This window comes from Cyprinus carpio, chromosome A9 (assembly GCF_018340385.1).
Source record: "Cyprinus carpio isolate SPL01 chromosome A9, ASM1834038v1, whole genome shotgun sequence".
In the NCBI taxonomy this organism is placed as follows: Eukaryota; Metazoa; Chordata; class Actinopteri; order Cypriniformes; family Cyprinidae; genus Cyprinus; species Cyprinus carpio.
This window is the reverse complement of record NC_056580.1, coordinates 23,681,271-23,708,479: the sequence shown is the minus strand read 5'-3', so window position 1 is coordinate 23,708,479 and position 27,209 is coordinate 23,681,271. Positions and strand designations below refer to the sequence as shown.

The 27,209-nt window shown below is 37.3% G+C and overlaps 2 protein-coding genes across 2 annotated transcripts in view; both read left to right on the top strand.

Moving 5' to 3' along the window:
* ttn.1 (titin, tandem duplicate 1) overlaps positions 1-27,209 on the top strand; it is a 141,287-nt gene that overhangs the window by 10,414 nt on the left and 103,664 nt on the right. The window contains 44 exon segments of the mRNA XM_042764516.1: positions 109-347; positions 470-678; positions 776-940; positions 1,071-1,239; positions 1,387-3,089; positions 3,184-3,465; positions 3,553-3,819; positions 3,942-4,214; positions 4,323-4,586; positions 4,681-4,941; positions 5,034-5,294; positions 5,386-5,649; positions 5,748-6,008; positions 6,103-6,363; positions 6,454-6,714; positions 6,786-6,927; positions 7,429-7,597; positions 7,692-7,920; positions 8,459-8,743; positions 8,847-8,972; positions 9,082-9,270; positions 9,907-10,386; positions 10,686-11,180; positions 11,527-11,571; positions 15,775-16,053; positions 17,733-18,002; positions 19,699-19,983; positions 20,299-20,559; positions 20,562-20,582; positions 21,080-21,364; positions 21,459-21,743; positions 22,744-23,034; positions 23,235-23,522; positions 24,173-24,289; positions 24,392-24,665; positions 24,759-24,942; positions 25,057-25,137; positions 25,270-25,537; positions 25,619-25,651; positions 26,041-26,250; positions 26,347-26,424; positions 26,506-26,532; positions 26,724-26,780; positions 26,878-26,922. Of these exon segments, the coding sequence (XP_042620450.1) occupies positions 109-347; positions 470-678; positions 776-940; positions 1,071-1,239; positions 1,387-3,089; positions 3,184-3,465; positions 3,553-3,819; positions 3,942-4,214; positions 4,323-4,586; positions 4,681-4,941; positions 5,034-5,294; positions 5,386-5,649; positions 5,748-6,008; positions 6,103-6,363; positions 6,454-6,714; positions 6,786-6,927; positions 7,429-7,597; positions 7,692-7,920; positions 8,459-8,743; positions 8,847-8,972; positions 9,082-9,270; positions 9,907-10,386; positions 10,686-11,180; positions 11,527-11,571; positions 15,775-16,053; positions 17,733-18,002; positions 19,699-19,983; positions 20,299-20,559; positions 20,562-20,582; positions 21,080-21,364; positions 21,459-21,743; positions 22,744-23,034; positions 23,235-23,522; positions 24,173-24,289; positions 24,392-24,665; positions 24,759-24,942; positions 25,057-25,137; positions 25,270-25,537; positions 25,619-25,651; positions 26,041-26,250; positions 26,347-26,424; positions 26,506-26,532; positions 26,724-26,780; positions 26,878-26,922 (10,939 nt within the window).
* On the top strand, positions 11,635-15,761 carry LOC122146223 (titin-like). The gene has a single exon (XM_042764514.1). It carries the CDS (start codon positions 12,258-12,260, stop codon positions 13,920-13,922), a length of 1,665 nt encoding a protein of 554 aa, XP_042620448.1. The 5' UTR covers positions 11,635-12,257; the 3' UTR covers positions 13,923-15,761.

Below are 27,209 nucleotides of genomic sequence, written 5' to 3'. Positions count from 1 at the left end.
ACGTTTAAGCAATATCACAAGGAAAACTGCTATTGTACTGAATATCATCAATGCTTGGCCTGTAAAAATAGAGGACTTGAACTAACTGTTGTATTATTTGAACTATAGATCGTCTGGTACAAAGATGGCAAGCGCATCACATATGGAGGCCGTTATCAGATGGAGGTTCTACAGGATGGTAGAGCCAGTCTGCGCCTTCCTACAGTGCTGCCAGAAGATGATGGTGTCTACACTGCTTTGGTCAGTAACATAAAGGGTAATGCTGTCAGCTCTGGAAAGCTGTATGTGGACCCATCTGGTGTAGCACAAACACAGTTTCCTCAGCCTGGGACAGTTCAAAGAATCAGGTATGTGTTGACTTCTCAATCTGAGAAAATGATATAGTTAGTAATATCACTTCAGCAAATTACATGATATTAGAATAAGAGTACTTATCAGATCAAGATATTAAAAATACTGCATTTTTCAGGTCCACGTCACCACGCTCCACAAGTCGTTCTCCTGGTCAATCACCTGCTCGTAGACTTGATGAGACAGACGAGGCCCAGCTAGAAAGACTCTACAAGCCTGTGTTTGTACAGAAGCCATCATCCTTCAAGTGCTCTGAGGGACAGACTGCAAGATTTGATCTGAAAGTAGTTGGGAGACCCATGCCTGAAACTTACTGGTTCCACAATGGTTAGTGATAAATGCATATCCAAGTTGTGCAGGAGGTTTTAAAACAATGAACATTCTTTTATTGCCCCGGCATGACAACTGTACTTTTTCATCACAGGACAACAAGTGGTCAATGACTATACCCACAAGATTGTGGTAAAGGAGGATGGAACTCAGTCAATGATTGTGGTTCCTGCCATGCCTCAGGACTCTGGAGAGTGGACAGTTGTTGCTCAGAACAGATCTGGAAAGACTACCGTATCTATGACTCTCACTGTTGAAGGTACGATGCTACATAGACTACAGTTTCATTTAAAGAAGAACGTTCTGTAAAACAGTCATGTCAGGCCAGCTGCATTCTAAAGCATTCTCATTCTCTGAAATATTCAATTTTACATTTTTGTCATTTTTAGCCAAGGAAAACTTGGTGAGACCACAATTTGTGGAAAAGCTAAGAAACATCAGCGTTAAAGAGGGTACTTTGGTTGAGCTAGCTGTTAAAGCTATTGGCAATCCCCTTCCTGACATTGTTTGGCTGAAGAACAGTGACATAATCTCCCCACACAAACACCCACATATTAGGTAAGTTTGCAGTTCTGAAAATATACAGGTGTAAGTAAATGATCAAAATGTTACTCCCTGTAATGATGTGTACAGTATGCTGTAAAAAAAAAAAAAAAAAAAAAAACATCTCTGTATTACAGTTAACTGAATTTACTTGTTTATTAGGACTGAGGGTGGCAAAGGTGAAGCTCATTTTAAGATTCCATCATGTACTGGATCTGATAGTGCATGGTACACTGCTACTGCTATCAACAAAGCTGGCAGAGATACTACACGCTGCAAAGTTAACATTGAGGTGGATGCAGTAATTTCTCAGCCTGAGAAAAAGCTTGTCATTCCCAAGGGAACTTACAAGGCCAAAGAAATTGCTGCACCAGAGTTAGAGCCACTGCATCTTCGTTATGGTCAGGAACAATGGGAAGACGGAGACCTCTATGATAAGGAGAAGCAACAGAAGCCTCACTTCAAAAAGAAGCTTACCTCAGTCAGGCTGAAGCGATTTGGACCTGCGCACTTTGAGTGCAGACTGACCCCTATTGGTGACCCGACCATGATTGTTGAGTGGCTGCATGATGGCAAGCCATTGGCAGCTGCTAACAGACTACGCATGATCAATGAGTTTGGCTATTGCAGTTTTGACTACGAAGCTGCTTATTCCAGAGATAGTGGCGTCATCACTTGCAGAGCTACCAACAAGTTTGGAGTTGACCAGACTTCTGCTACACTAATTGTTAAAGATGAGAAAAGCCTTGTTGAGGAAACTCAGTTGCCAGAGGGAAGGCGAGGACAAAGAATAGAAGAAATAGAGCGTATTGCACATGAGGGTGGCCCCTCTGGAGTTACTGGAGATGATAATTTTGAAAAGACTAAGCCCGAGATTGTGCTACTTCCAGAGCCAGTAAGAGTTATGGGGGGAGAAACGGCTAAATTCCGCTGTAGGGTGACCGGCTACCCTACCCCAAAAGTGAACTGGTACCTCAATGGACTGCTCATCCGCAAGAGTAAAAGATTCAGACTTCACTTTGATGGTATTCACTACTTGGAAATTGTAGATGCCAAGCCCTATGATTCAGGAGCTGTCAAAGTTGTGGCTGAAAACCCTGAAGGTGTTACTGAGCATCTTGTAAAATTTGAGATACAGCAGAAGGAGGACTTCAGGTCAATCTTGCGGCGTGCTCCTGAGATTAAGGCTCCTGCTCCTGTACCAACACAAGAGCATGGTAGAGGCTCATTTGAGGTTGTCAAAGCCAAGAAAACATCTGAGACCTCTAAAGAACCCAAGGAGGTGGTTAAGCTAAAGAAAACTGAAAGAGTTTTCCACGAGAAGTTAACAGAAGAGACAGAGGAGCTAAGAAGCAAATTTAAGCGTAGGACCCAGGAGGGCTACTATGAAGCAATAACTGCCGTAGAACTGAAGTCCCGTAAGAAGGATGAGTCTTATGAGGGAATGCTGAAGAAGAGGAAAGAAGAACTTCTACATCATGCAAAAGAACTAGGGCCTGATGCTGAGAAGAAGAAAGAAGAGGACGGTAAACTCACTATTCCCATAGTCAAACCAGAGAAAATTGTGCTCTCTCCAAGCATGGAGGCTCCTAAGATCATAGAACGGATCCAGAGCCAGACAGTTGGGCTGGGAGATGAAGTACACTTTTGCTGTAGAATCACTGGTAAACCAGATCCAGAATGCCAGTGGTTCAAGAATGGTGTCTTATTTGAGAAGTCAGACCGGGTTTACTGGTATTGGCCAGAGGACCATGTCTGTGAATTAGTGATTAAAAATGTCTTAGCTGAGGACTCAGCAAGTGTAATGGTCAAAGCCATAAACATTGCTGGAGAGACCTCAAGCCATGCTTTTCTACTGGTTCAAGGTAAAACATTTTTCCAACATGTTGCTGTTTGCATATTCAGCCCCATAAATAGTAAAAGTAATCCTCAGTCATTGTTCTTTGGCTTTGCTTTTAGGCAAACAAGTTGTTTCATTTACACAACTTCTAGAAGATCAAAATGCTAAAGAGAAGGACACCATGGTGACATTTGAATGTGAGACAAATGAGCCATTTGTGAAGGTCAAATGGATGAAGAACAATGCAGAAATTTTCTCAGGTGACAAATACAGAATGCACTCTGACAGAAAGGTGCACTTCTTGTCAGTGCTGATGATTTCTATGAATGACGAAGCAGAGTACAGTTGTGTGGTCGTTGACGATGACCACATAAGAACCAGTGCCTCACTTTATGTTGAAGGTTAGTACAATGCAGTTTCTTCTTCCCATACATTAGTGTTTTAAACTGGGCAGTGAATTATTTGTCAAATATTTGTGTCTTACGCAGGTGCACCACTTGAAATTGTAAAGAATCTTGAGAATATGGAAATACCTGAGACATACTCTGGAGAATTTGAGTGTGTTTTGTCCCGTGAGGATGCTGAAGGCACCTGGTATTTTGAGAACAAAGAAATCACTCCTAGCCTCAAATATGTTGTGTCTGCACGTCGTGGTCGTCATAGTCTTTCTGTGAAAGATTTTAAGAAAGAAGACCAGGGAAAATATACTTTCAGAGTGGGAGATCTTAAGACAAGTGCCTCCCTTAAGATGAAATGTGAGTATGAGGAAACAGAGATTAAAGTATTTAAAAGCATTTTTTAAGCTACCACATTTTCTAGCAAAACTCATTTTGGTAGTCAAATAAACCTTACTTGAATATTTTTTGGTTCACTCTAGTGCGCCCTGTGACTCTGATGCAAGGTCTTTCTGACCTGACAATCTGTGAGGGTGATATTGCCCAACTTGAGGTGCGATTCTCTCAGGAAAATGTTGAGGGCTCATGGATGAAGAATGGCAAAGCCATTTCTGCTTCCCATAAGATTCACATGGTCATTGACAAAGTCACCCATAAGCTTCTCATTGAGGACGCCAGTAAGGATGATGCAGGAATGTACTCATTTGTTGTTCCTGCTCAGGACATTTCTACAAATGGAAAGCTAACAGTTCAAAGTAAGCACCTTTTTAACTATAAATTAATGTTCAGTGGGTTCTCAAACATTGATTTCCATTTTCATGAGGATAGTGAGTGTTTCATTAATCATTTTGTTTCTCGCACAGTTATTGGCTTCTTGGCACCACTGAAGGATGTTTCCACAGTGGAAGGAACTAAAGCTGTACTTGAGGCTAAAATCTCTGCTTCTGATATAACTTCTGTGAAATGGTTCCACAACAACAAGCTGGTGACAGCAAGTGATAGAGTCCAGATGGTTGTCAAAGGATCTAAACAGAGACTGGCTATTAACAGGACCTATGCATCAGATGAAGGACAGTATAAATTGATTGCTGGCAAAGTAGACTCAACCTGTAAACTTTCTGTCCAGCGTGAGTGTCACTCAAAATTTGTGTTATTATATGTTTCTTTTCTTGTTTTTATTGTTTTAAAAAATTTTTATAATGATGTCATTGTGTTTTATAGCTGTATCTATTGTTAAGCACTTGGAAGACTGCGTTTGCACTGAGACCCAGAATGTCACCTTTGAAGTGGAGGTATCTCATCCTGGCATTGATGCTTTCTGGACTTTCAAGGGTCAACCTTTAAAGGCAGGTCCGAAGTATAAGATCGAGGGCAAAGGTACACACTATAACCTCACTGTTTTGAATGCCATGAAGGATGAGGAAGGAGAGTACATGTTTATGGCTGGTGAGAAGGAATCTAGAGCAAAGCTTACTGTATCAGGTATGTAGACATTCAAATTGCTTTTTAAAATCAAAGTACATACTTATATATATATAAATAATTGAGACGTTTAATTTTCATCTCTCCACTAGGCGGTGCTATAAATAGGCCACTCCATGATGTGACTGTAGTAGAATCCCAGACTGCTGAGCTGGAGTGTGAAGTTGCTAATCCTGCTATAGAAGGCAAATGGCTTAAAGATGGCCACCCCATTGACTTCAGCGATAATATCATAAGTGAAAACAAAGGTGCTGTCAGACGCCTTATCATCGTCATCACCAGGCCACAGGATGTTGGAGAGTACACCTACCAGGTGGCAAATTCCAAGACATCCGGCAACTTGAAGGTTGAAGGTAAACTGTGTGTTACTAGAATACTTTATTGTTTATTACGTTTTCTGATTTGTTAGAAGTTATATGCAATTTATTCCTTTTTTTATTCTAGCCGTTAAAATCAGGAAGACAATAAAGAACCAAACTGTTACTGAGACCCAGGAGGCAGTATTCAGTCTTGAACTCACCCATTTAGATGTGAAAGGATCCCAGTGGATCAAGAATGGTGTTGAGATTCAACCAAGTGATAAATTTGAGATAACTGTCCAAGGCATGATTCACACCCTGAAGATCAAGAACTGCAACTCCCAAGATGAATCAGTCTATGGGTTCAAACTGGGAAAACTCTCTGCTAATGCCAGACTCAATGTTGAAAGTATGTTTTTATGTTTTTAATTATCTTTCAAGTACAAAGTTAATTAAATCTGTCTGCTGTTGTTGGATGTATTTCAGTACCCTTTAATCTCTTTTTAGCTATCAAAATTGTGAAAAAACCAAAGGACGTGACATCACTACTGGGTGCCACTGCCTCATTTGAGCTGAGTTTGTCCCATGATGACATTCCAGTTAAGTGGATATTTAATAATCAGGAGCTTGAGCCAAGTTCAAATATTAAAATACTGTCTGAGAGGAAAGCCCACAAATTTATCATTCAGAGTGTTGAAGGTCACATGGCTGGTGAATACATGGCTGTGGTCGGGCATCTGCAGTGCAGTGCAAATCTTCATGTTGAATGTAAGTGTTTTAAGTTATTTTTTTTTTAATAGTTTTACCTTAAATGTGAAATTTGGTATTCTAAATATGTTTTATCTTTCTTGCATTTATTCAGATTTGGGAGTCACCAAACCGTTGAAGAACATTGAGGTTCCAGAGACCCATGTGGCAACATTTGAGTGTGAAGTTTCCCATTTCAATGTTCCATCGATTTGGCTGAAAAATGGAGTCAAGATTGAAATGAGCGAGAAGTTTGGAATTGTGGTGCAAGGCAAACTTCATCAGCTGAAGGTCATGAATGCCAGCCAAGAGGATGTTTCAGAATACACATTTGTGTGTGGAAATGACAAAGTTTCTGCTACTCTGGCTGTAAAACGTGAGTAATTAGTATGTTGTCTGTAAACTTGAAAGAAATATAAAATTACTATCTAAAGCATATTCACAAATGCTTTTTAAAATCTTTCAGCAATTCTGATCACATCCATGCTTCAAGACCTCAATGCTAAAGAAAAAGACACTATTACATTTGAGGTGACCGTCAACTATGAAGGCATCACCTACAAATGGCTGAAGAATGGTGTAGAAATCCGATCCAGTGATAGGTGCCAAACTCGCACCAAACAGTTCACTCACTCACTTTCTATCCGAAACGTTCACTTTGGGGATGGGGGAGACTACAAGTTTGTGGCTGGATCTGCTGAAACATCTGCAAAACTCTTTGTTGATGGTTAGTTTTGTTATATTTACAGCTGCCTTTATGTAACTTAATAGACTGGCTAACAAAAATCTGTTTTCTAGCTCGTGTGATTGAATTCACCAAGCACATTAAACATATCAAGGTAACTGAGAAGAAGAAGGCTATATTTGAATGTGAGCTCTCTGAACCCAGCGTCCCTGTGATGTGGATGAAGGATGGGCAGGAACTTGAGATGTCTGACAGGTATGGCTTCAGTTTTAATACACTGCAGATATTGCTTAACAATAGTTGTAACAAAATTTAGATTGATTAATGCTTAAAACAAGGGATGTATAACATACAATTCTTAAGGTAAGAACTGTTTACTAATTGCTTGCGGCAGGTTATCTGCACCAGATTATCATTGGCTCTGCTTGACCCTATGCTTATTTGCACTGCTCTTGGGAGATTGCGTTGGTCATTATAAAAATGATCTGGCTGCGTCTGTGTTCTTTAATTTGTGCATTGTCAGTAGATCAGCTGCAGAACTTTCCACTGCCCTCTGCGCTGTTATGGAATTGTTGTCTCATGCCAATTTGTCCTGTTTGTAAATCTGGCCCATAGTATTTTTGCTTCTTAAGTATAATATAATCTTGTTTTAAGGATGTATATATAGTTTTACTGGGAAAAAAAAGACAAAAAATAAGAAAGTAATTATTTGCAGTCTAGATCTAAATTCTGTCCATAACTTCCCGTTTCTTTAAGATTCAAAGCCACCACTGACAAATTCCTGCAGCGTATGATGATCCAGACAGTGCGCATGTCTGATGCTGGAGAGTACTCTGTGGTTGCTGGTGCAAGCGTTTCCAAAGCAAACCTCAAAGTGGAGGGCAAGGATGTCCGCATCTCTGAGCCTGCTAAAAAGGACATCACTGTAACTATCCATTATCTCATTACAGTCACTTGTTAAATGTTATCTGTGTTCCATGGCGAGACCACTTTTTTCCCTCTCTTTTCATGCTTTCCAGGTGGTTGAGAAACAGAGAGCTACATTTGAGTTTGAAGTTAATGAGGATGACATTGAAGGCCGCTGGCTGAAAAATGGGGTTGAAATTCAGTCTTCTGAGGAGCGTTTCAACTATGTGACAGTTAGAAAGACACATCGCTTGACCATCTGTGAAACTTACAGAAGTGATGCTGGAGAATACACTTTCATTGCAGGGAAGAACATGAGCACAGTCAATCTGCGTGTCCAGAGTGAGAGTACACTTCAGATATTTATAAATTTATTTAAATAAATGCTCAGTTTATTTATTATACATACTGCTGTTCAACAGTTTGAGGTCATTAAGATTCTGTAAATCTTTTTTTTCTCACCAAGGCTGCATTTATGTAATCAGAAATACAGAAAACAATGATATTATTGTTTTATTATGAAATATTATTAAAATTTAAACTGTGTTCTATATCTTTTAAAATGCTATTTATTCATGAGGATAGCAAAGCTAAATTTTCAGCCATTACTCCAGTCTTCAGTTCAATTCAAGTATATTTGCATAGCGCTTTTTACGATACAAATCGTTGCAAAGCAACTTTACAGAAAATTAAATTTCTACAATATTTAGGAGTAGCTTATCAGTATCATATGAGCTTCAGTATCATATGATCCTTCAGAAATAATTTTGAAATACTGATTTAGCGCTCAAGTATAATTTTTTATTATTATTATCAAAGTTGAAAACAATTGAACTGAAGTTGATCGTCTTTGTCTAATATGTGTCTTAATTTAATTCAGTCCCTGAGGCTCCTCAGATCATCAGGCACATGGAGCCCCTGTCTGTTGAGGCTGGCAAACCTGGACGTTTCTCTGTGGAAGTGAAAGGAATTCCTCAGCCTCAGGTATCTTGGTATAAGAACTCTCAGGCCCTGTCTGCTGGCTTCAAGTGTAAGTTCCTGAGGGAGGGAAATGAGCACACATTGCTACTTATCAAAGTCTTCCCAGAGGATGCAGCTCAGTACAACTGTGAAGCTAAGAATGACTACGGAGTAGCCACAAGCTCTGCTTCACTTAATGTGGAAGGTGAGCTCATTATCAGACTGTTGTTTAAAACCAGTGTTAGGCATTAGTTTTAAATTCTTTCATATAACTAACATTTTAACACAAACATGATTTTTGTAAACAGTTTCAGAAGTGGTTTCTCCAGAGACAGTGGCTCCAGTGGCTCCACCAGTAATTAATACCTCACTGCAAAATACCTCTGCTGAAGAGGGAGAATCAGCCAGATTCCAGTGCCGTGTCTCTGGAGATGGTATGGCTCAACCCAGTGAATTGAACAATTGTGGAAAATAAAATATATTCTAATTCCTTATAAGCATGTATTTTTGTGGAATTAACAAGCGTTTGTTTGATTTGTGCAGAACTGAAGATTACCTGGTACTTCAGAGATAAGGAAATTGTGGAGTCTGAGAACTTCAGAATGTCTCAGCTTGATGACAGCTGCCAGCTTGAGATCTCAAGAGCATATGTTGCAGATGCAGGAGAATACACATGTGTTGCACGCAATTCTGGAGGAATGGTCTCTAGCTCTGCTGTTTTGACAGTCAATGGTATGTGCAAACTTTTAGGTTCCTTCTCTCCAGATAATTCCATATTTTTCTCGTTGAAAGAAAAACTATTGGTTTTTTTTTTTTTTTTTTTTTTTTTTGGCTTATTAGCATGTTCCATTGCTTAATACACGTTTTAGATGCCATGCATGATTCTCGGGTCATTAACTTAAAATACACTTTGGACAAACTGTTTCTCTTAGGGATCTCATTATCATGGTGTTTAGTTCCACTGCCATTTATGATCGTACCACGACCAGGACCCCATTATTTACTGTGCATGTCAAAGGCACTGTTTTCCATCAAAATTCATGGATCATTCAAACATGATATAGAAGTGTTAAAAGATACAAATTGCATCACCTCTCTTTCATTATTGAGAGAACTAACCACAGACCATTAATAACCCAGGTTTATTTTTCAATTAATAGGTTTTTCCTCACAAATCATCAATATAAATAACATTCTTAATGGAAGGCGCATTTTGCTTGTCATCATCCTCATGAATTGTGAGAACTCATCCATGAAATTCTGCCATCTCTCACTACCTTTCCCCTAGAAGAAAAATCTGCTATTTTTAAACTTAAATATCAGTTTGACATTTATAAATGTCTAATGTTATTTTTTTTTATCGCTTAGATCTCAGTGTGAGAACAGTAGGTAGGCAAAGTGTTTCGAGAACTGGAATAACTCATTCGGAGATGGTCACCTCCCAGACCATGAGTGAGACTCATTCTTCCACTATGCAAACTTTTGAAAGTGTCCCTACGGTGATGATGTCCACAACATCTGTTAAAAGCATTGAGGTCCAACAAGTTACCTCTATGGAAGAATACTCTACAAGCCCCACTTTGACTCTGAAAATGAGTGATATCATTGTCAGCCTGGGTGATGTGGCTCAGTTAAACTGTTCCTTCAGTGGACAACTATTTACTGAAATTATATGGGATCATAATGGAAGGACAATCACAAATACAGAAAGGGTACAGTATGTACATCAAGGCGGGCTTATTTCTCTCATCATATTCAATGTCCATCTTGGGGACCAGGGAAGTTACTGCTGTACTGTTAAAAATAGAAATGGTGAAAAACGAACGTCAGCACAGCTCACAGTGGAAGGTGGTTATAGATTCTGTTTTGTCTTTGATGCTCATTTCATCCCATCTGCTTCCTGCTGGTGTTTTGTTATTCTAAAATATGTTTCATGTGATTATAACCTACTTAATTTTTTTAAATTAAATTTACAATGTAATATCCCAATGTAATCAATTTTAATACTTTAAATAGCTGAATCCTTCACATGCCTGGCCTAACATTATCCTCCATCTTACTAACGTTTTTTTTGTTCTTATCAATGCTAAAATATCTGAATTACTGAATAATACCTAATAAATTTCCCTAACTTTATTCTCACTCAGCTAAAGCAGCGAATCCCAAAGAAACCCTTGTACCTTCCGATTCTATCAGTAAATCTTCTAAAACCGAAAATGAGTCAAGTAAAAAGGCCACTGACCAAGAAAAGCAGGAGTCCTTACCGAATGTTGGAGCCCTGACAACAAAGTGGCAGATAAGCCGACATTACAATCCTGATGTTATCCCTTTGTTGGAGCATGACATATACGATGCAATTCAGCCAGAGTTCCTTGTGAAACTGTCCCCAGAATTCCTTGCCAAACAAAGGGAGTGTGTTTCTCTTTATGATGTAATCAAAGGAACCCCCTCCCCATTCGTTCAATGGCTACACAACCAGTTGAATGTTAAAGAGCCAAGGTCATACTCCTTGAAACATGACGGGCCCTTGTGCTGCTTAAATGTAAAGAATATTGGTTCTGAGCAAGGGGGCACACATTCTTGCAAAGTTATCAATGTTGCAGGAGACAAAACACGCAGCACTCATCTCAGAGTGAAGACAGGTTTGCATTTGCATGCTTTGGTCTTTACCACGTTTTATGTTAGCCCTAGGCACACATGTAATTTTTTACATTGTAAGTCATATGTCCACTCATAAATAGAAAGAGTAGGAAAAAAAGACATCTCTCAAAAAAGGAAAACAATCACAACATGCAAATGTTGTCTCTATAGGAGTCTGATAGTGACTGCAGTGGACATCTGTCATGGGTGTTCTACGAGGGAGATGTGGTCCATTTTCACTATGTTTGAAGGAGAAAATGGGTTTATAATACTAAGAATGCACAGATACTAAAATACTGCACAGAAACTTTGCTGTCACATATCAATTATTTGTTTGTGTTTTTACAGTGTCTAAAGTGGATGAGGAAGCCAGTTATAAAGAGGAAGCCAAAGGTAAATGAATAAATACCAATGTTGTTGACTTGTTATCATGCATTTACTTCATTTCATTTTGTTGTGAGGTTTATTTTTTTCTGTATATATTTTTGTAAAAAAATTATGTATCAGGTTTTCCCACCACTAACAGAGTACTTTGTATATGTAATATATTGCATATTATGAAAATTGTATTGAACCATTTCATCATTTTTTATTCAGTGTTTTGTAAATTATTTTCAGAACCATTAGAGAAAAAGCCAGAAAAGCCAGTTTTTGTAACTAAATTCTCATCAGCAATCGCAACTGTTGGAAACACGGCTAAGTTTACTGTGATAGTTTCTGGATTTCCTAAGCCAGTTATTCAGTGGTAGCACAATGGCCAATTGATAAAGTCCTCAGCTTTTTATACATTTGTCCAAGAGAAGGAAGAACATACTCTTGTCATAACTAACTTTACCAAAGTGTTGGAAGGAGAGTATTCTTGCAACGCGAACAACCGATTTGGCAAGTCAACATGTATATCCTATCTTCATGTAAGGGTAAAGGACATAAAGGAGCAAGAAGAGACTTTTGGGCAGCCTCCATATTTCATCAAAGCAATTGAGCATGTGAAGTGTGCAGCCGGTAGCCATGCTCTCTTTGAATACACTGTTACAGGGGCTCCACTTCCTGACATTCAGTGGTACAGAGGTAGCAAACATATGCAGCCTACTAAGTACTGTATCATTGTGAACAACACAGATGGGTCTGGCTATTTAAAGATATTAGGCATTCAGCAAAGCAACAGTGATCTTTACTCTTGTAGGGCATCTAATTCTCTTGGAGAAACCTCTTGCAGTGCAGAACTCATTGTATTCTTGGAGACACCTTCTGAAGCCACTGAATCATGTTTGTATAGTGTCAGTCTTCCAGAACACGTCAGGACTAGCCTTCAGCAGGGACACCAGATGGTTTACACCACTGGCACTGAAAACAGGCAAACTGTTACAAGTGAGCAGACTGAAACCTTGCATGCTTTAGATATATCTGCAGCCACTGTGTACATGGAGCAGGTAACTCACCAAGCTGCAGTGATTCAATCTCATGATGTGCAGGAGAGAGTAAAAGTTGCCCCTGCCCAGCCAACGCCAGTGGTGGCAACTCCTCTGAAACAGCTGCATATGGCTGCAATAACCTCTGCTGTTCAAGAAAACCAAGGCTTTACTGAGCAGCACTGTGATCAAATTGTTAGTCTAGAAGTACGAGAGCTTGAATTGAGTGTTGAGGAGCCCTCAAAATTTATGTCTGCCATTTTAGAGAGTTCTACACCTCTTAGCATAGTGAAAGCTGAGGATTTGATAAAAAGTGAAAGAGAAAAGATGCAAACAACTTCGGAGACAAAGGTTATTGTTAGTGGTCCTCAAGTTGATAGGTTACCAATTCTACGAGAAGAATGCACAAAAATTAAAAGTCCTGAAGAGGAGAAAAGCTACAGAGTTGCAGAAGGGGTTAAGTTATTGTATACTGCAACATTATCCGAGAATGTAGCACTTACAGAAGGTCATACTTCAGAGCTAGCAACTTTTGAGTCCATTGAATGTTTAGCAGAAAAAGAACAAGCCAAACCAGTGCTTACATCAGTCAATGAGACTAAGTACACTCTTTTAAAAGAAAAAAAAACTTTGAAATACATAGTCACTGCTCAGCTCTCTGAAGAGCCAATATTAAAATCAGCCCTGATTACTGAAGAAAAGAACAAGCTTCAAGCTGACAAAACCACTGGAATACCTATCCTAGAGCATCCTTTTTCAGTCCATTCCCCAAAAGAAGAGGATCAGGTGCTTCATTTACAGCTTATCAGTGACCAAGACACTCTTTTATCTGAGGGCAGATTTACTAATGAGAAGCCAGGTTTCGAGCTGGTGGAAGTAAAAAAAAAGCCAATTCTTTTGCATGCAGTTTCTTCTGATGACCAGAAAACAGTTTTTTATGAACAGGCAACACAGTTAGCATCAAAGGATACCACAATTGTTGTAAAGCCCAGAGAAGAGGTTCCTGCCCGATTACATCTTCACTCGGTGCAGTTGAATACCATTTTATGTAAAGAAGGGTTACTTTCAGTCGAAAAGCCAGATGAACAGAAAGCCATCCAGAGAAAAGAAAAAGACTGTAAATTTGTAGCCACTAAAGAAGAACGTGTAAAACTAACTTCAGATTATGCCAAAGGTCTTGATGTGATGGTAGAAGGTCTTAAAATTGAGCACAAAACAGAAGCCAGACCCTTGAGTGTGCTTCAGGTAGTTTCACAGACTGAGCCGCTTTCAAAGGAAAGCCCTCTAGTCAGTGAAGTCAAGCTGCATAGTGCAATTGTGCAGAAAGAGGATTGATGGAATAACATGCATGCAGCATCTGTATCAGAATCTCATTCAATAGAAGAGGGTCTCACACACAGTTTCAAAGCACTTGAGAAATGTACTTGTAAGACAAATGTAGAACCTAAAGTACCGGTTCAGCCTTATCATGTAGAGGAAAAAGCCATATCAACAGAAAGTTGTGTTTCTCTTGAGGCTGCAGAGCAAGACTTTGCAGTTCAGATTCAAGAAGGTCAATCTGTAAGGCAGTCAATACTTATGGAGGAAAAACATACTCTAACAGGTGAAATGTCTCAGGGACTTACCAGATCAGAGGCAACTAAAATAAACATTACAACTCAGCCACTAGAACCTCTTTTAGTAAGTGAATCGCAGGAAAGCAAAACTTTTGCAAAGGAACATACCTTTCTAATTCCTGTACCAAAATCACACAGCTTGGACATCAAAGAACAGTTGGAAATTACACTTCGATGTGCTGTGGATTGTGAGCAACCTTTGCTTTTGGCAGATGTATTGCAAAGTTTAGAAGTCGTGGAAGTAAAGGAGGTCAGGGTGCACATGGAACCTAAATACATGATGTTCACTTACCTTATTACAACAGCTGGTCCACCCATATAAATTACAATTGCCTTTGAGGGGGAATACCCACAGACAGCAGCTCTTAAAAATGAGCTTCATGCTGCTTTCTACTCTATGCTTAATCAGCAGAAACCCATATTGACCTCTGAACAGTCAAACATCTTAAAACTTGACAGACCTGAGAGATTGCAGGTTAGCAAAGCTCCTTCATATCCATTATCCTCAGCAATTTTAACAGAAAATGTTGAAGTGTTTGCAGCACCCAAAATGCAGTCTGCTGCTCTGCAAACAGAAGCTAAAGTCTCTTTCCAATCTGCAATGTCTCAAAAGTAAACTGCTATTCAGGAGTCAAGGCACCATGTGACTCAGAAGACTGTTGAATCCAAGATGGAGGTCCACAGTTTCACTGAGACTGAACACAGCGAAATGACTCTTATTTCAGCTGAACATTATGAAAGAGATGTGTGTGTTTCAAATATTACAGTTGATGCACCTCACAGACAGGAAACTGTGGAAGAGCCTATGGATGTTCTCATTCAAGAAGGCAAACAAGAGGAGGTTTTAACAGAGGACATTTTGACTGAGCATTTGACTAAAAAGCTCTTTTTTGAAATACAGTTAAAAGATGTAAATGCAGAGGAGAATTCCAAGGTTACATTGTCTGTGAGAATAAAAGGTGTTAAAAGTGTATACTGGCTTTTGAATGGAGTATTGATCAAATCTGGCAAAGAGTTCAAATGTTTAAAGGATAATGATTCTTACGAACTCTTAATCAACAAAGTTATCAAGATGAAACATGAAGGTGAATATACCTGCGAGGCTGTGAGTGAAGCTGGCAAGATATCATCATCATTAAGGCTCACTGTTGTCTCAAGAGGTTGGACTGTGTGGATTTTGTCGTCTTAGATGAGATAGATAATTCTTAAGAATTCAACTCAGACCATCACTAATTAACTAGTAGGCAGCTGCTACATCATCTTCCCACTACTTCACCATTTCTTTAAGAATTCTGTTCAATAATACAATGTGTGCTAAACATCTTTCCACCCTCTTTCAAAATAATGCCACATTTTTCATCTTCTTCTGAGTTCTTCAAGCATGACCATGTCATGTGTGATTCTTCATCACCCTTCTGATAACACTCACATCACTTTTTTTTTCATGTTATCCCAGGATTAGTCATCCCTTCCTTTCCATCTCTGATGCTTCCTGATACATCACTGAAATCAGTTGTCATATTATTGCCAATGTAATAATGTTTTGTATTTTTTCTCCTTGCATATTTCAGTGCCTCCAGTTTTCAAAAAGAAGATTTGTGACATGCAGGGCAACATTGGCAGCCCAGTGAAGTTTGAATGTGAAATTGAAGAGACACCCAATGTGACCTTCAAGTGGTTCAAGTCTGGTTCAGAGATTAGACAGAGTGACAAATTCAGGATCATCAGCAGGCAAAACACATCATCTCTAGAGCTCCTCAACCCAACAAAGGATGACATTGGTGAATACAGCTGTCGCGCTTCAAACAAGCACGGTAGTGACACCTGCTCTACTAACCTGAGCATCACTGGTGAGTGGACTGGTTTTGAATTTATGTGCTTTGCTTTAGCTGCTGGCAACTCTTTAACAAAGGTTACTGATTTTCAAGGTTTCACTGTTTTGTTTTTTTGTTTTTCCTTGAAATCCAATCTGCACTCTTCTGTATGACAGAGTTGTGTATGCTTTGTAATCTTACATAAACAATATATGTTCCATCTTAAATTCTTTGTGTGTAGTGATTATGAAATCACTGAAGACATTGAAATGTCCAAATCTTTCAAGGTCTTCCTCTTAATGTTATTCTTTATATTCTCTCTTTTTTAATTAATATAATTAATTGTCCTGGGATCAGTGTTCAGACACTTGGCAATTTATGTGATAGTTTTGAGATCTTTCCCAATGACTGACCCCCCCAACTCCCTACGCATTATACTAAAGTGAGTACAAATACTAATTTTAGAATTTCTTCTGATTCAAATCATATATTTTATACAGATATTATATACAGGTTATCAAATATTTTGATGGCCTTATTTGGTAGAGATAACATACAGGCAAGCTCAGATTGAGCAATGGATATTCTATTGTCTATTGAGTGCATATTGGATTATAACTTTGGGGATTCATCTGTTCCAGTCACATGACTTTTTCAAGCTCATTCATCATATTTATGACCATCAGTGGGTCAAAGTAAAGGTGGTGAATTATTAAAAAAAAAAAAAAAAAAAAAAAACACTTGATCACTGTATTTGATCTTTACCAGGTCCCAGAAAACATTTTGCAGATCTCAAGTTAGCACAGACCCTACCCAATCTAACGTTCATAGATATTTTTGTGTTTTCTGTAGGAGCTATATATGAAAATATATGAAAAATATATATAGAAATGTCCTGTCCATGAACGTTTGTTTTGGTAGGGTCCATGCTAACTTGAAATCTGCAAACCTGGGACCTGGGTATGGATCTAATTTAATAATAGTTTTTTTTCTTTGTATCACTGTTCATGTGTTTTTGTATTGACCCCCATAACTTCTCTCTGCCGGTGGTCATAAATAAGGAGGAAGAGCAGATAAAGTCACATGTATAAAACAGATGAATATAGTCACTTTGATTAAGGATGGAAGGAAGATTCATAGTTGGATTTCAAAAAACGGCAAGACTAATCTAGAAGATAGTGAAAGATATTGCTTTGCTTGTAAGGTAGGGAAAAAACAACTTTTCTTTTGTGACAGAACATGGTAAGTCCTGTGTAGAAAACGTGTCCCAATTGATAAATGTTCTGTGTTACATGATTTGTGATGTGCTTTAGTATATGTGTGAGTATATGTGTAGAAAGATAAAGATGATGAAAATACTGGTTATTCAGCACTTACCACCTACCCACGAAAGTATTTCCAAACACCTTGCATTTCTTATAATTGTAATAGTTTGTTTATGACTTGTCAAGGTCTTTGGTTAAATGGTTAAAGCAGGCATATCTGCACAACTATGCTGCAATAAACTGCACTAATCTATACAACTGCACTATATATAAAGGAGGCAGAGTGAGGGATGGCCCCTTTCTATTAGACAGTGGAAATGAAGCTGGTTTCTAGTGTACCATTACTAGAATGGCTTTGAAAGGTTGTTCTAGTTATTGTTACCAAAACGATCAATACTATTGAGTTTATGACTATGGTTATGCTGAAATCCATTAAATTTTTTTTCTCAGAATCCCCATCCATCACAAAAGATTTACCAATGCTGGATGTAGTGAAGGTGACCGGTGCATTATTTGGAAGTGAGCTCATTGGTACTGCCCCGTTTGAAATAAATTTGTTGAAGGATAAAAGACTTGCCAATTCTGACAAAACCATTTTTGAAGATTTAATCGAATATTTGGATACACATGCATTTGAAAGTTCAGATGTTGGGGAGTACCAGTGTTGGCTATCAAACGAAGTTGGAAAAATCACCTCAAATTCAATTGGTATGATAAGAGGTTAGTATGCTTGAGAAAGACAAGAAGAATAATACCTGCAGGTTTCCAGCACTAACAGGTGTGTTACTAACAGGCAGCAAAGGCTACAATGGCTAGCTAAAACTGTTAACAATGCTTTCAATTTTAAGCAGTTGCTGTTGCCATGACTTATATGATTCAGTTCTAATTTTTCATGGTCGACCTGCAATATCAACATTTTTAAGACTTTAATCAAAAAGAAAATTTGCAAACCAGTGTAATAAAATTTAAGATATAAAAGTACAGTACAATTTCTGACTTTTTACATTGTTTATACAATGCCGATCACTCATACAACCTGTAAGTTCATTCTTGAGAACACAAATACACCAAATAATATAATTAACTTGCATTGCTTTTAGTATATACTTTATTTTTCTATGTTCAAAACATCGAGGATCAAGAACTGACTGCATTAAGGTGTGATTTTTTTTTTTTTCTGTTTCACTGGATTATTCTTCACTTCTTGATTGTTCTTCTTGAAGTCGGTGGGTTTCCATATACTGATTCTTTGTCCTAGAGGCCACTTTTTAGATTCATTATGATAAGAGGGTGCATTTGTATTGAGTCATGCTGGAATAATTGGTTGTTCTGCTTCTCTTGTAGTTAAAGGCTGGCAAAAGGGTGCAGGATCTTGAGATATTTGAACACCTTTTTTGCACTGTTTTAGACTGGACTATGTTTTGCATACCTTTTCTATATTGGACAAAATATGGACAAATATATTGGATATTTGAAAATCACAGTCCATATTTCTTTATTCATGCTTGCTTTTGTTGAGTGATACAGTGCCTTCACATATCCTGTGTTTGTTATGTAATTGTAGCTATGGTTTAAGTTAGTTTTCTCTTCATCCGGATGTGTTTGCCCTGCCTCATCATCTTGTTGTGGATGTCGGAAACTATAAATGTTTTTACTGGTTAATGAATAATGAATATCTTGACAGTGGTGAAACTGAATGCAAAAACATGACTTTTGGAAAATGGTAAAGAAACAATAAACAAACTCTGCATCTTCTGAAAATTTTCTTATTCGAATCAGAACCACGTCTTTCTGAAGAATATACACAATTTCTTTGAAAAGGCGGTGAAATAGAAGAGGTTCAAGAGAAATCTTGTTTTGAAGAAACAGAAATGGGAGAGCAGCTGCAACATTCTTGAAAAAGGACACATTCCATTCCATGTTGAGCCATTATTTAAAGGACGAATGAGTGAAGGATCATGGCAGACAAATTTGTGGCATTTTTACTGGAATACTGAAATTGCTCGTTTCTTGGATTCTTGGATTCTTGGATTTTGGAATAAAATCTCTGCTCTTATGAAATAACTATTCTAATAACTCATGTTGGTCCTCAGCGTTTTACCTCGTACAAGGAATACAGATGGTTGAGGAACAGAAAACAAGTTTTTCCTTTTTAATTTTTTGTTTTGCTGAAAATTCAGCTGTCTTGGAATATCTACAAGAACAGTACATATATGGATGTCAGTATTCTTGCAAAGTCTGTAATTCTTTAAATCAGATGCTGGTTACTGTGCTCAACATGGATTTCAGTTATTTCTGCTATATTTAAATAACTTAGACTATTAGAACTTCGATAGAACTGGAAATTGCACTTCTCTAATATGTAGGCCTATATTTATTTCCCTTGACTAAAGCTTTTCAATCCTCTTCACCTCAGGACCTGCCCGCTTTGTGAAGAAGTTGACAGACCTATCTATTCCAATGAGCAAAAAACTAAGACTTGAATGCACGTTCATTGGAGCTCCAAAAATGTTTGTCACTTGGTACAAGGATGGCAAACAGCTCTATGCTTCATATCGATATAACACCAAAGTTACATCAAACTCCTGTATCCTGGAGTGTCTGCATGAGTGCAACAATGAGACTACAGGAAGATACTCATGTGAAGTTTCAAATGTTTATGGGACAGATATATGTCATGCTCAAGTAGTGGCAGTTACAGGTTTGTAATGTTACTCGTCTCTCGCCTGCCCTTTGTCAAAGTTCCATACCCATGGATTTTGCCCATGGATATAAAAGGAATAGTTTGGTTTTGCAGCTTTGGAGTGCATGTCACCCGGAATGGTGTAATTTTGTTCATCAAAGTTTTTATTTATTTTTTATTTTTAAACCATTATTAAATGATTCACTTTGGGCTTCTCAGTTTAAATGAAAGATACCAGTAATTATAAATGCAGAACTGGAAATGACACTTCTCTAATATGTAGGCCTATGTATATTTTCCTGGAGTAAAGCTTTTCGATCCTCTTCACTTCAGAACCTGTCTGCTATGTGAAGAAGTTGACAGACCTATCTATTCCAATGAGCAAAAAACTAAGACTTGAATGCACATTCACTGGAGGTCCAAAAATGTTTGTCACTTGGTACAAGGATGGCAAACAGCTCTATGCTTCATATCGATATAACACCAAAGTTACATCAAACTCCTGTATCCTGGAGTGTCTTCATGAGTGCAACAATGAGACTACAGGAAGATACTTATGTGAAGTTTCAAATGTTTATGGGATGGATATATGTCAGATCAAGTAGTGGCAGTTACGTGTTTGTAATTTGTACTGGACTCTTGTCTGCCCGTCTTCTAAAATTCCATACCAGTGGATTTTGTCCATGGATATATAATAAATAGTTTGATATTGCAGTGTTGGACCGCATATCACCTGGAATGGTGTAATTTTTGTTCATCGTGTTTATCGTTTTTTGGGGGGTTGGCAACAATATGGTGTGCTGCTGTGACATTTTGCACGTTCATTGAAGTGGCTCAAGTGTCTTCATTTAAGTCTATTTTATCCTATATCAAGGCTACGATGGGAGCTGGCATGTTTTTTAAATGCTTGTTGATGTGGGATATTGATCAACTTGAGTTTGCATCTGCAAGTTTCCTGAGGCATGCTTGGAAGATATTGCATACTTCAACAAATTTGAGGAGTTTCTTTTAAAGAACAATCTGCATGTTTTAAAGGATGATATCTTGCCTGTTTGTATAGTTCTTGCAGTTGTTAAGAAAGTAATTTAAATTGATCTGATGATGTTCTTCTTAGAGCCTGCCCGCTTTGTGAAGAGGTTGACAGAACTAGCTGTCCCACTCAGTCACAAACTGAGACTTCAGTGTACATTCACTGGTGCACCAAAGATGTTTGTCACATGGTACAAAGATGGAAAACAACTGTATGCCTCATACAGATACAACACAAGGATCATTGAGAACACTTGCGTTTTGGAATGCCTCCATGAATGTAACAATGAAACACCTGGAAAATACTCTTGTGAAGTATCAAATTCTTTTGGCACTGATATCTGTCATGCCGATATAACTACAGTTACAGGTTTGTATGCCATCCTAGTTTAATTATTTACAGATATCTTTAATGTTTAGGCAGACATAGGTTAAAAATAATTTTGCTAATTTCTTGTTCTCAGAACCTGCCCGTTTTGAACAGAAGCTTAAGGACCAAAATATTGCCATGGGTAAAAAACTGAAGCTTGAGTGCACATTTACAGGAGCTCCTAAAATCTTTGTCACCTGGTACAAGGATGGCAAACAAATATATGCCTCTTACAGATATAATACTCAAGTTGTTGGAAACACTTGCACTCTAGAATGTCTACATGAATGCACTAAAGACACTGCTGGTAGATACTCCTGTGAAGTGTCCAATTCCTATGGAAGTGATATCTGTCATGCTGAATTGACCACAGTTTCTGGTTAGTGCACCTTAAAAGGCTATATTTTAAAAGGCTAAAATATATATATAATTGAGTATATTATTCAAACAGGGAAAAAAATGTCAAATGTAATGTTTAATTTAGAGTACACAGCGACTTTCAACAATAGCACTAGTGCACAATAGCCAAATGCAAACTAGTGTTTTTTTTTTTATAGTGTTATCATTAATATATGATTACAATATTTAGTAATGTTTAAAATTAGTTTATTTAATTAGCTTTTATTTTTATACTATTTGTTTTCATTTTCAGTTTTAGTAATTGTGTTTTGTGCTTGATTTTTTTTAAATGTTATTTTTATTTTATATTTAGTTTTAAGATTAGTTTAGCTCTAATGTTCATAATTCAGTTTTTCCTCTATTTTATTTCATATTATTTTAGCTTAATTTCAATTAACAACATTTTTTTAACCATTGTAGTTTTTGTTAACAGTAACAACACAAGAAACAATGTAGCAAAAATGTGTTAAATAAAGCATTAAATACAGTTGTGTCTGCTTCGTGTAGTAAACAGCTTACATTTCAGTTTTAAATGTCACGTTAACTCTATACTATCACATTTAACAGACCTTAAGTAGTCTAATAAGACACTTTAGTCTGCTTTTCCACTATAGAATTCCTTAATCTGCTTATCTAATAAACATTTAAAAGGTATTCAGTACTGGATTAGAAGCTTTTTATTTCTAGAAGTTAGATTGGAAGGTTAGATGGGAAGTGCCATGGCAGGAGCATTGCAAATATGAATCATTTGGTCAAAGGATTGAGAAGACTAATACGAGAGGTTGCAAAATTTAAAGTGTGGGTAAAACTGCACGCCTAGCTATTCTGAAAGCAGAAAAGACAGATACTTGTCTTGCCATGTAAGCAAAGAACTTTTTTTTTTAAATAAAAGAAAACAATAAACACACATTAAATTCTTTGTGGTATGTATTTTGATTAAATATGTGACCTTGTGTGTGTGTACTGTGTTTTGTTTTCAGAGCGCAAAATTCCACCAACTTTCACTAAGAAACCCTCTGAGCACATTGAGGATGCCGAGGGAAAATTGGTGAAGCTTGAGGCTCGAGTATCTGGGTCACAGCCTCTATCTGTAAGCTGGTATAAAGATAATAGAGAAATCAACACTTCTGACATCTATGACATTTCCTTCATAAGCAACACAGCTATGATGTGTCTCAAGAATGCCAAAGTCACAGACAGCGGCATTTATACATGCAGCACTTCCAATGATGCTGGCACTGCCTCCTTCAGGGTGGTGGTTAACATCACAGGTAGACAATATTGTCTTACTGCATGATTATCTTATTTCTCACTTGTCATATTCCTTTTTCTTCTTTACCTGCTAATTTCTGGTAATTCTGTGATGTGTATTTAATGTGGCTTTCTGTTGTACTGAATAAACATGACCTCCCCTACTTTTCACTGCAAAAACAGTTAAAAATGCTGACTTTGTTCACTTTTTAATATCTAGAGCAAAAGAGGCCACCGACTTTTGACATTCCCCTTAAACCAATGACAGTGAGTGAGGGAGAGAGGCTAAACCTTAGCTGCCATGTCTGTGGGTCTCCCCCAATGAAGATTCAGTGGATGAAGGACAGAAGGGAGGTCACATCCTCTGCTAGAACCAAGATTATTTTTATGGATGGCACAGCCACCCTGGAGATAAACCAGACATCTAAAACTGATGCAGGAGATTATCTGTGCAAGGCAACCAACAGTGCTGGTAGTGAATTCTCCAAGGCCAAAGTCACAATCAAAGGTAATTAGAAGACTACTGTAAATCTAAATTTTCTGTACTACTCAAAATGTGTATGTTAATGCAGCTAAATTAAAAATGTAGTATGAAAAACATATTATTGATTTGAACTCTTTACATTCAGTTAGTTTCTTTGTTTCATTTTCTACTTTTGGATGTGATATTCTCAACTTTTCTAACAGTACCAAAAAGAGTATAAGCTAATTTCTTATTGCATTGTCATGCATTTTGGCATCTTTACCATCTTTATGATTTCCACATCTTGTTTTGCTCGCTACTTTGGTGCTTTGATCTTGCTGTTTCTTACAAAGTTTTACATTTTTCAAAGTGCACCAAGCTGCAATGTTTTGCTGTGATCTTGATAATATTCTAAGAACATTTGTTTTCACATATTTATTTTTGATTCACCAAGGATCTTTTTAGACATGCATTTTATCTGAATAGCAATGCTTAGACTTACATAAATTGCTAACTAAGGGGGATGAGTTTGATCTGTGAGTTTTATTATTTTTATTAATGTGTGCGTTTGTGACAGTCTAAAGCAGTTGCACTAAACTTGTTAAAATGTTGAGTTGTGACAACTATTCTTATCTAGATTTCAGTCCATTTTTATAAATTGCTTAATATGTTGTTACATTGTCGGTATTACTCAGATAAAGCAGGTGCAGCACCTGCAACAGCAGCAGCAGCCCCCACAGCACCTCAGACAGTTAAAAAACTGGATAACTTGTTCTTCATCGAGGAGCCCAAGAGCATTCATATCGTTGAGAGTAAGTTGCTGCTTTCTGCTAAACAGTGTAGATATGTAATTTTTATGATTACTGTTAAATGTTGAATTACAAGATGGAATCACATCATATTCTGGATTACAGAGGGTACAGCTACCTTCATTGCTAAAGTTGGTGGTGATCCCATTCCCAATGTGAAATGGATGAAGGGAAAATGGAGGCAAATGACCCATGGTGGTCGGGTCAACATTCAACAAAAAGGCCAAGAGGCCAAATTGGAGATCAAAGAGGTGACCAAATCTGACTCTGGTCAGTACAGATGTGTTGCCTCAAACAAACATGGAGAAATTGAGTGCAGCACAGACTTGAATGTTGATGAGAAGAAAAAGTCCGGACCAGAGGTGGTCAAACTGAAGAAGTGAGTCGGAAATTGTAATTTTCTTTGCCAGAAAAGTTCAAAATCCCACTTTTGTTATGATTATAACCTTGCGCTCTTTTTTGTTGCGTTCAGGACTCCATCAAAGCAGAAAAGTCCAAAGGAAGACAAAGACATTGACATTGTTGAGTTGCTAAGAAATGTAGATCCAAAAGAGTATGAGAAATACGCTCGCATGTATGGAATCACAGACTTCCGGGGTCTCCTTCAAGCTATTGAGTTTCTGAAGAAGGAGAAGGGTGAAGAAAGTGGAAGACCGGTAGATAAATCTAAATTGTTTTGTCTTAATAGATGATCCAAATTTTCCTACACTTTATTGAGATAGAAATCTACAAAAAATAGCTTTAATCAGTGCCCTTGTTTTCTGAATCAGGAAAGTGAACATGGAAGAGAATATGATGAGGATTTGGCTAAGCTTGTGTCTGATTTGCAGAGGAGAATGGAACACAGTGAAGTATGTTCCTTCTTTGGGAAGTTGATGAACCACTGCTTCAATTTTCAGACATATTGGCATATTGTTGCATATGCTTATCAGGTACATGTTGATGACCTAAATGTATGAATATTTTTTTTATTTTTTTTGCAGCCTGTTACCCTGCTTAAAGACATCACAGATCAGAAAACACAAGTTAACAAAGAGGCAGTGTTTGAGTGTGAGATTAAGATCAACTATCCAGAAATTACACTGTCTTGGTATAAAGATACACAGAAGCTAGAAACTAGTGATAAATATGACATTAAACTCGTGGGCGACCGTCAGATATTGAAGATCAAGAACTGTCAGACCAGTGACCAGGGAAATTACCGTGTCGTTTGTGGGCCCCATATATCCAGTGCCAGACTGACAGTGTTGGGTAAGTCCATTTTTAAAGACATGGAAATAAAATGTTTGTACTTATAATGAATTGAGGCACATTTACCTCAATATTCTACAGAGAGTCAAGTTCATGTGCAGAAACCATCACCTGGTAAGAGGGTAGAATTGCATTGTAGTGCAGTGTTCACTGACACATATTATAGATTTGTCTTACACCAAGTTTTACATCAACTATAAGAAATCAAATGATCACAGTGAAGAGGGCCACATAGATGTAAGGAAATTACTAACCTCTTTTTGTTTCTTTACTTACTAGCTAATGCTAAGCATTTGTTTATTTTTCCTTTTAGTGCTTTAAAATTGCTTGGCTTTAGTGGTGTTGATTATTACCATCAAAAAGTGTGTGCGTTTGAAAGCACTTTTACATTTCTTCTTATTTCTTTCCTCTTTTCCTTTTTTAATAATGATTGTTATTATTATTTTGAAAACAGTGAAATTTTGAAGTAATTAACGATTTCAATTCTTTCATATTTTTTATAGCTGGTCAAATTCAGTTCACCAAGCGCATTCAAAATATTGTGGTGAATGAGCAACAGTCTGCCACTTTTGAGTGCGAGTTGTCTTTTGACAATGCGTTCGTCACCTGGTATAAAAATACATGGGAGCTTAAAGAGAGCCCGAAATTTACCTTTAGGTGTGAGGGACGAAGGCCTTTTATGATAATCCGTAACGTAACATCTGATGATGAAGGTGTGTACATTATTCTTAATGTACTACTTAGTAGCGCAATATAAAAATGGAATTAAAAAGATTTAAACTAAATTAACCTCACTGAAAATCTTTTAGGCGTGTACTCTGTGATTGCGTGCCTGGAGCCCATTGGTGAAACTAAAAGTACAGCTGAGCTTTATCTGTCAGGAAAAGGTAAAATGTACAGCAGCATCACTTTGTGGCTTGTTTACTTGAGTTTAGTCAAGAGCAAATATATTTTACTTTCTTTTGCAGAATTTGAAATAACAACAGGTTATTTTGGTAAGTGGTTTGTTATGCACTAAATCGTTTTTGAGAATTTACCATCTCTTATTTACTCCTCAGTTCCCTACCCCAACTCATTTCTTAACAAATTATGGAAAATGTAAACTTTATTCAATAAAACCATTAAAAAATTAAAAAAATTAATAATAATAAAAATAAATAAATTCAATTAATCTCAACCCGTCTAGATGTTGCTGATACATCGATATATGCGCCAGTTGTGTCATCTGTGATTAGTTTAAAAGGTAAGACTAAAACAAATAAACAAACCTATAAATAGAAGACCATGAATTCCTGCAGTTTCACTGTAACTTTCAAAAATTGTTACTTTTTGTTTAAAAGATGAATCCTCAGAATTTCATTATGAAGAGAAGTTTGAAATGACAGGTACTATTTTAAATAAAAAATGATTCTAATTAATATTAATATTTGAACTTAATGAGTACATTAAGTACACTAAAAGACTAAACACTAAAACTTTTCATAATATCAGCTCCTGGATACATTGATTGACTAATATTACCATATCATTTGCACCTTACCATTTAATCTCACCCTTATATCATTTAAAGTGCATATTTAATTAAAATACAACTATTGTAATATGATTATGTTCTGAAGTTAGCATTTCTTTCTTCTTCTTATTATTGTTATTATGTTTTGTTATCTTTGCA

Coding starts and splice junctions, on each gene's coding strand:
- LOC122146223 (XM_042764514.1), top strand. CDS start 12,258: ATGCAGCCTACTAAGTACTGTATCATTGTGAACAACACAGATGGGTCT.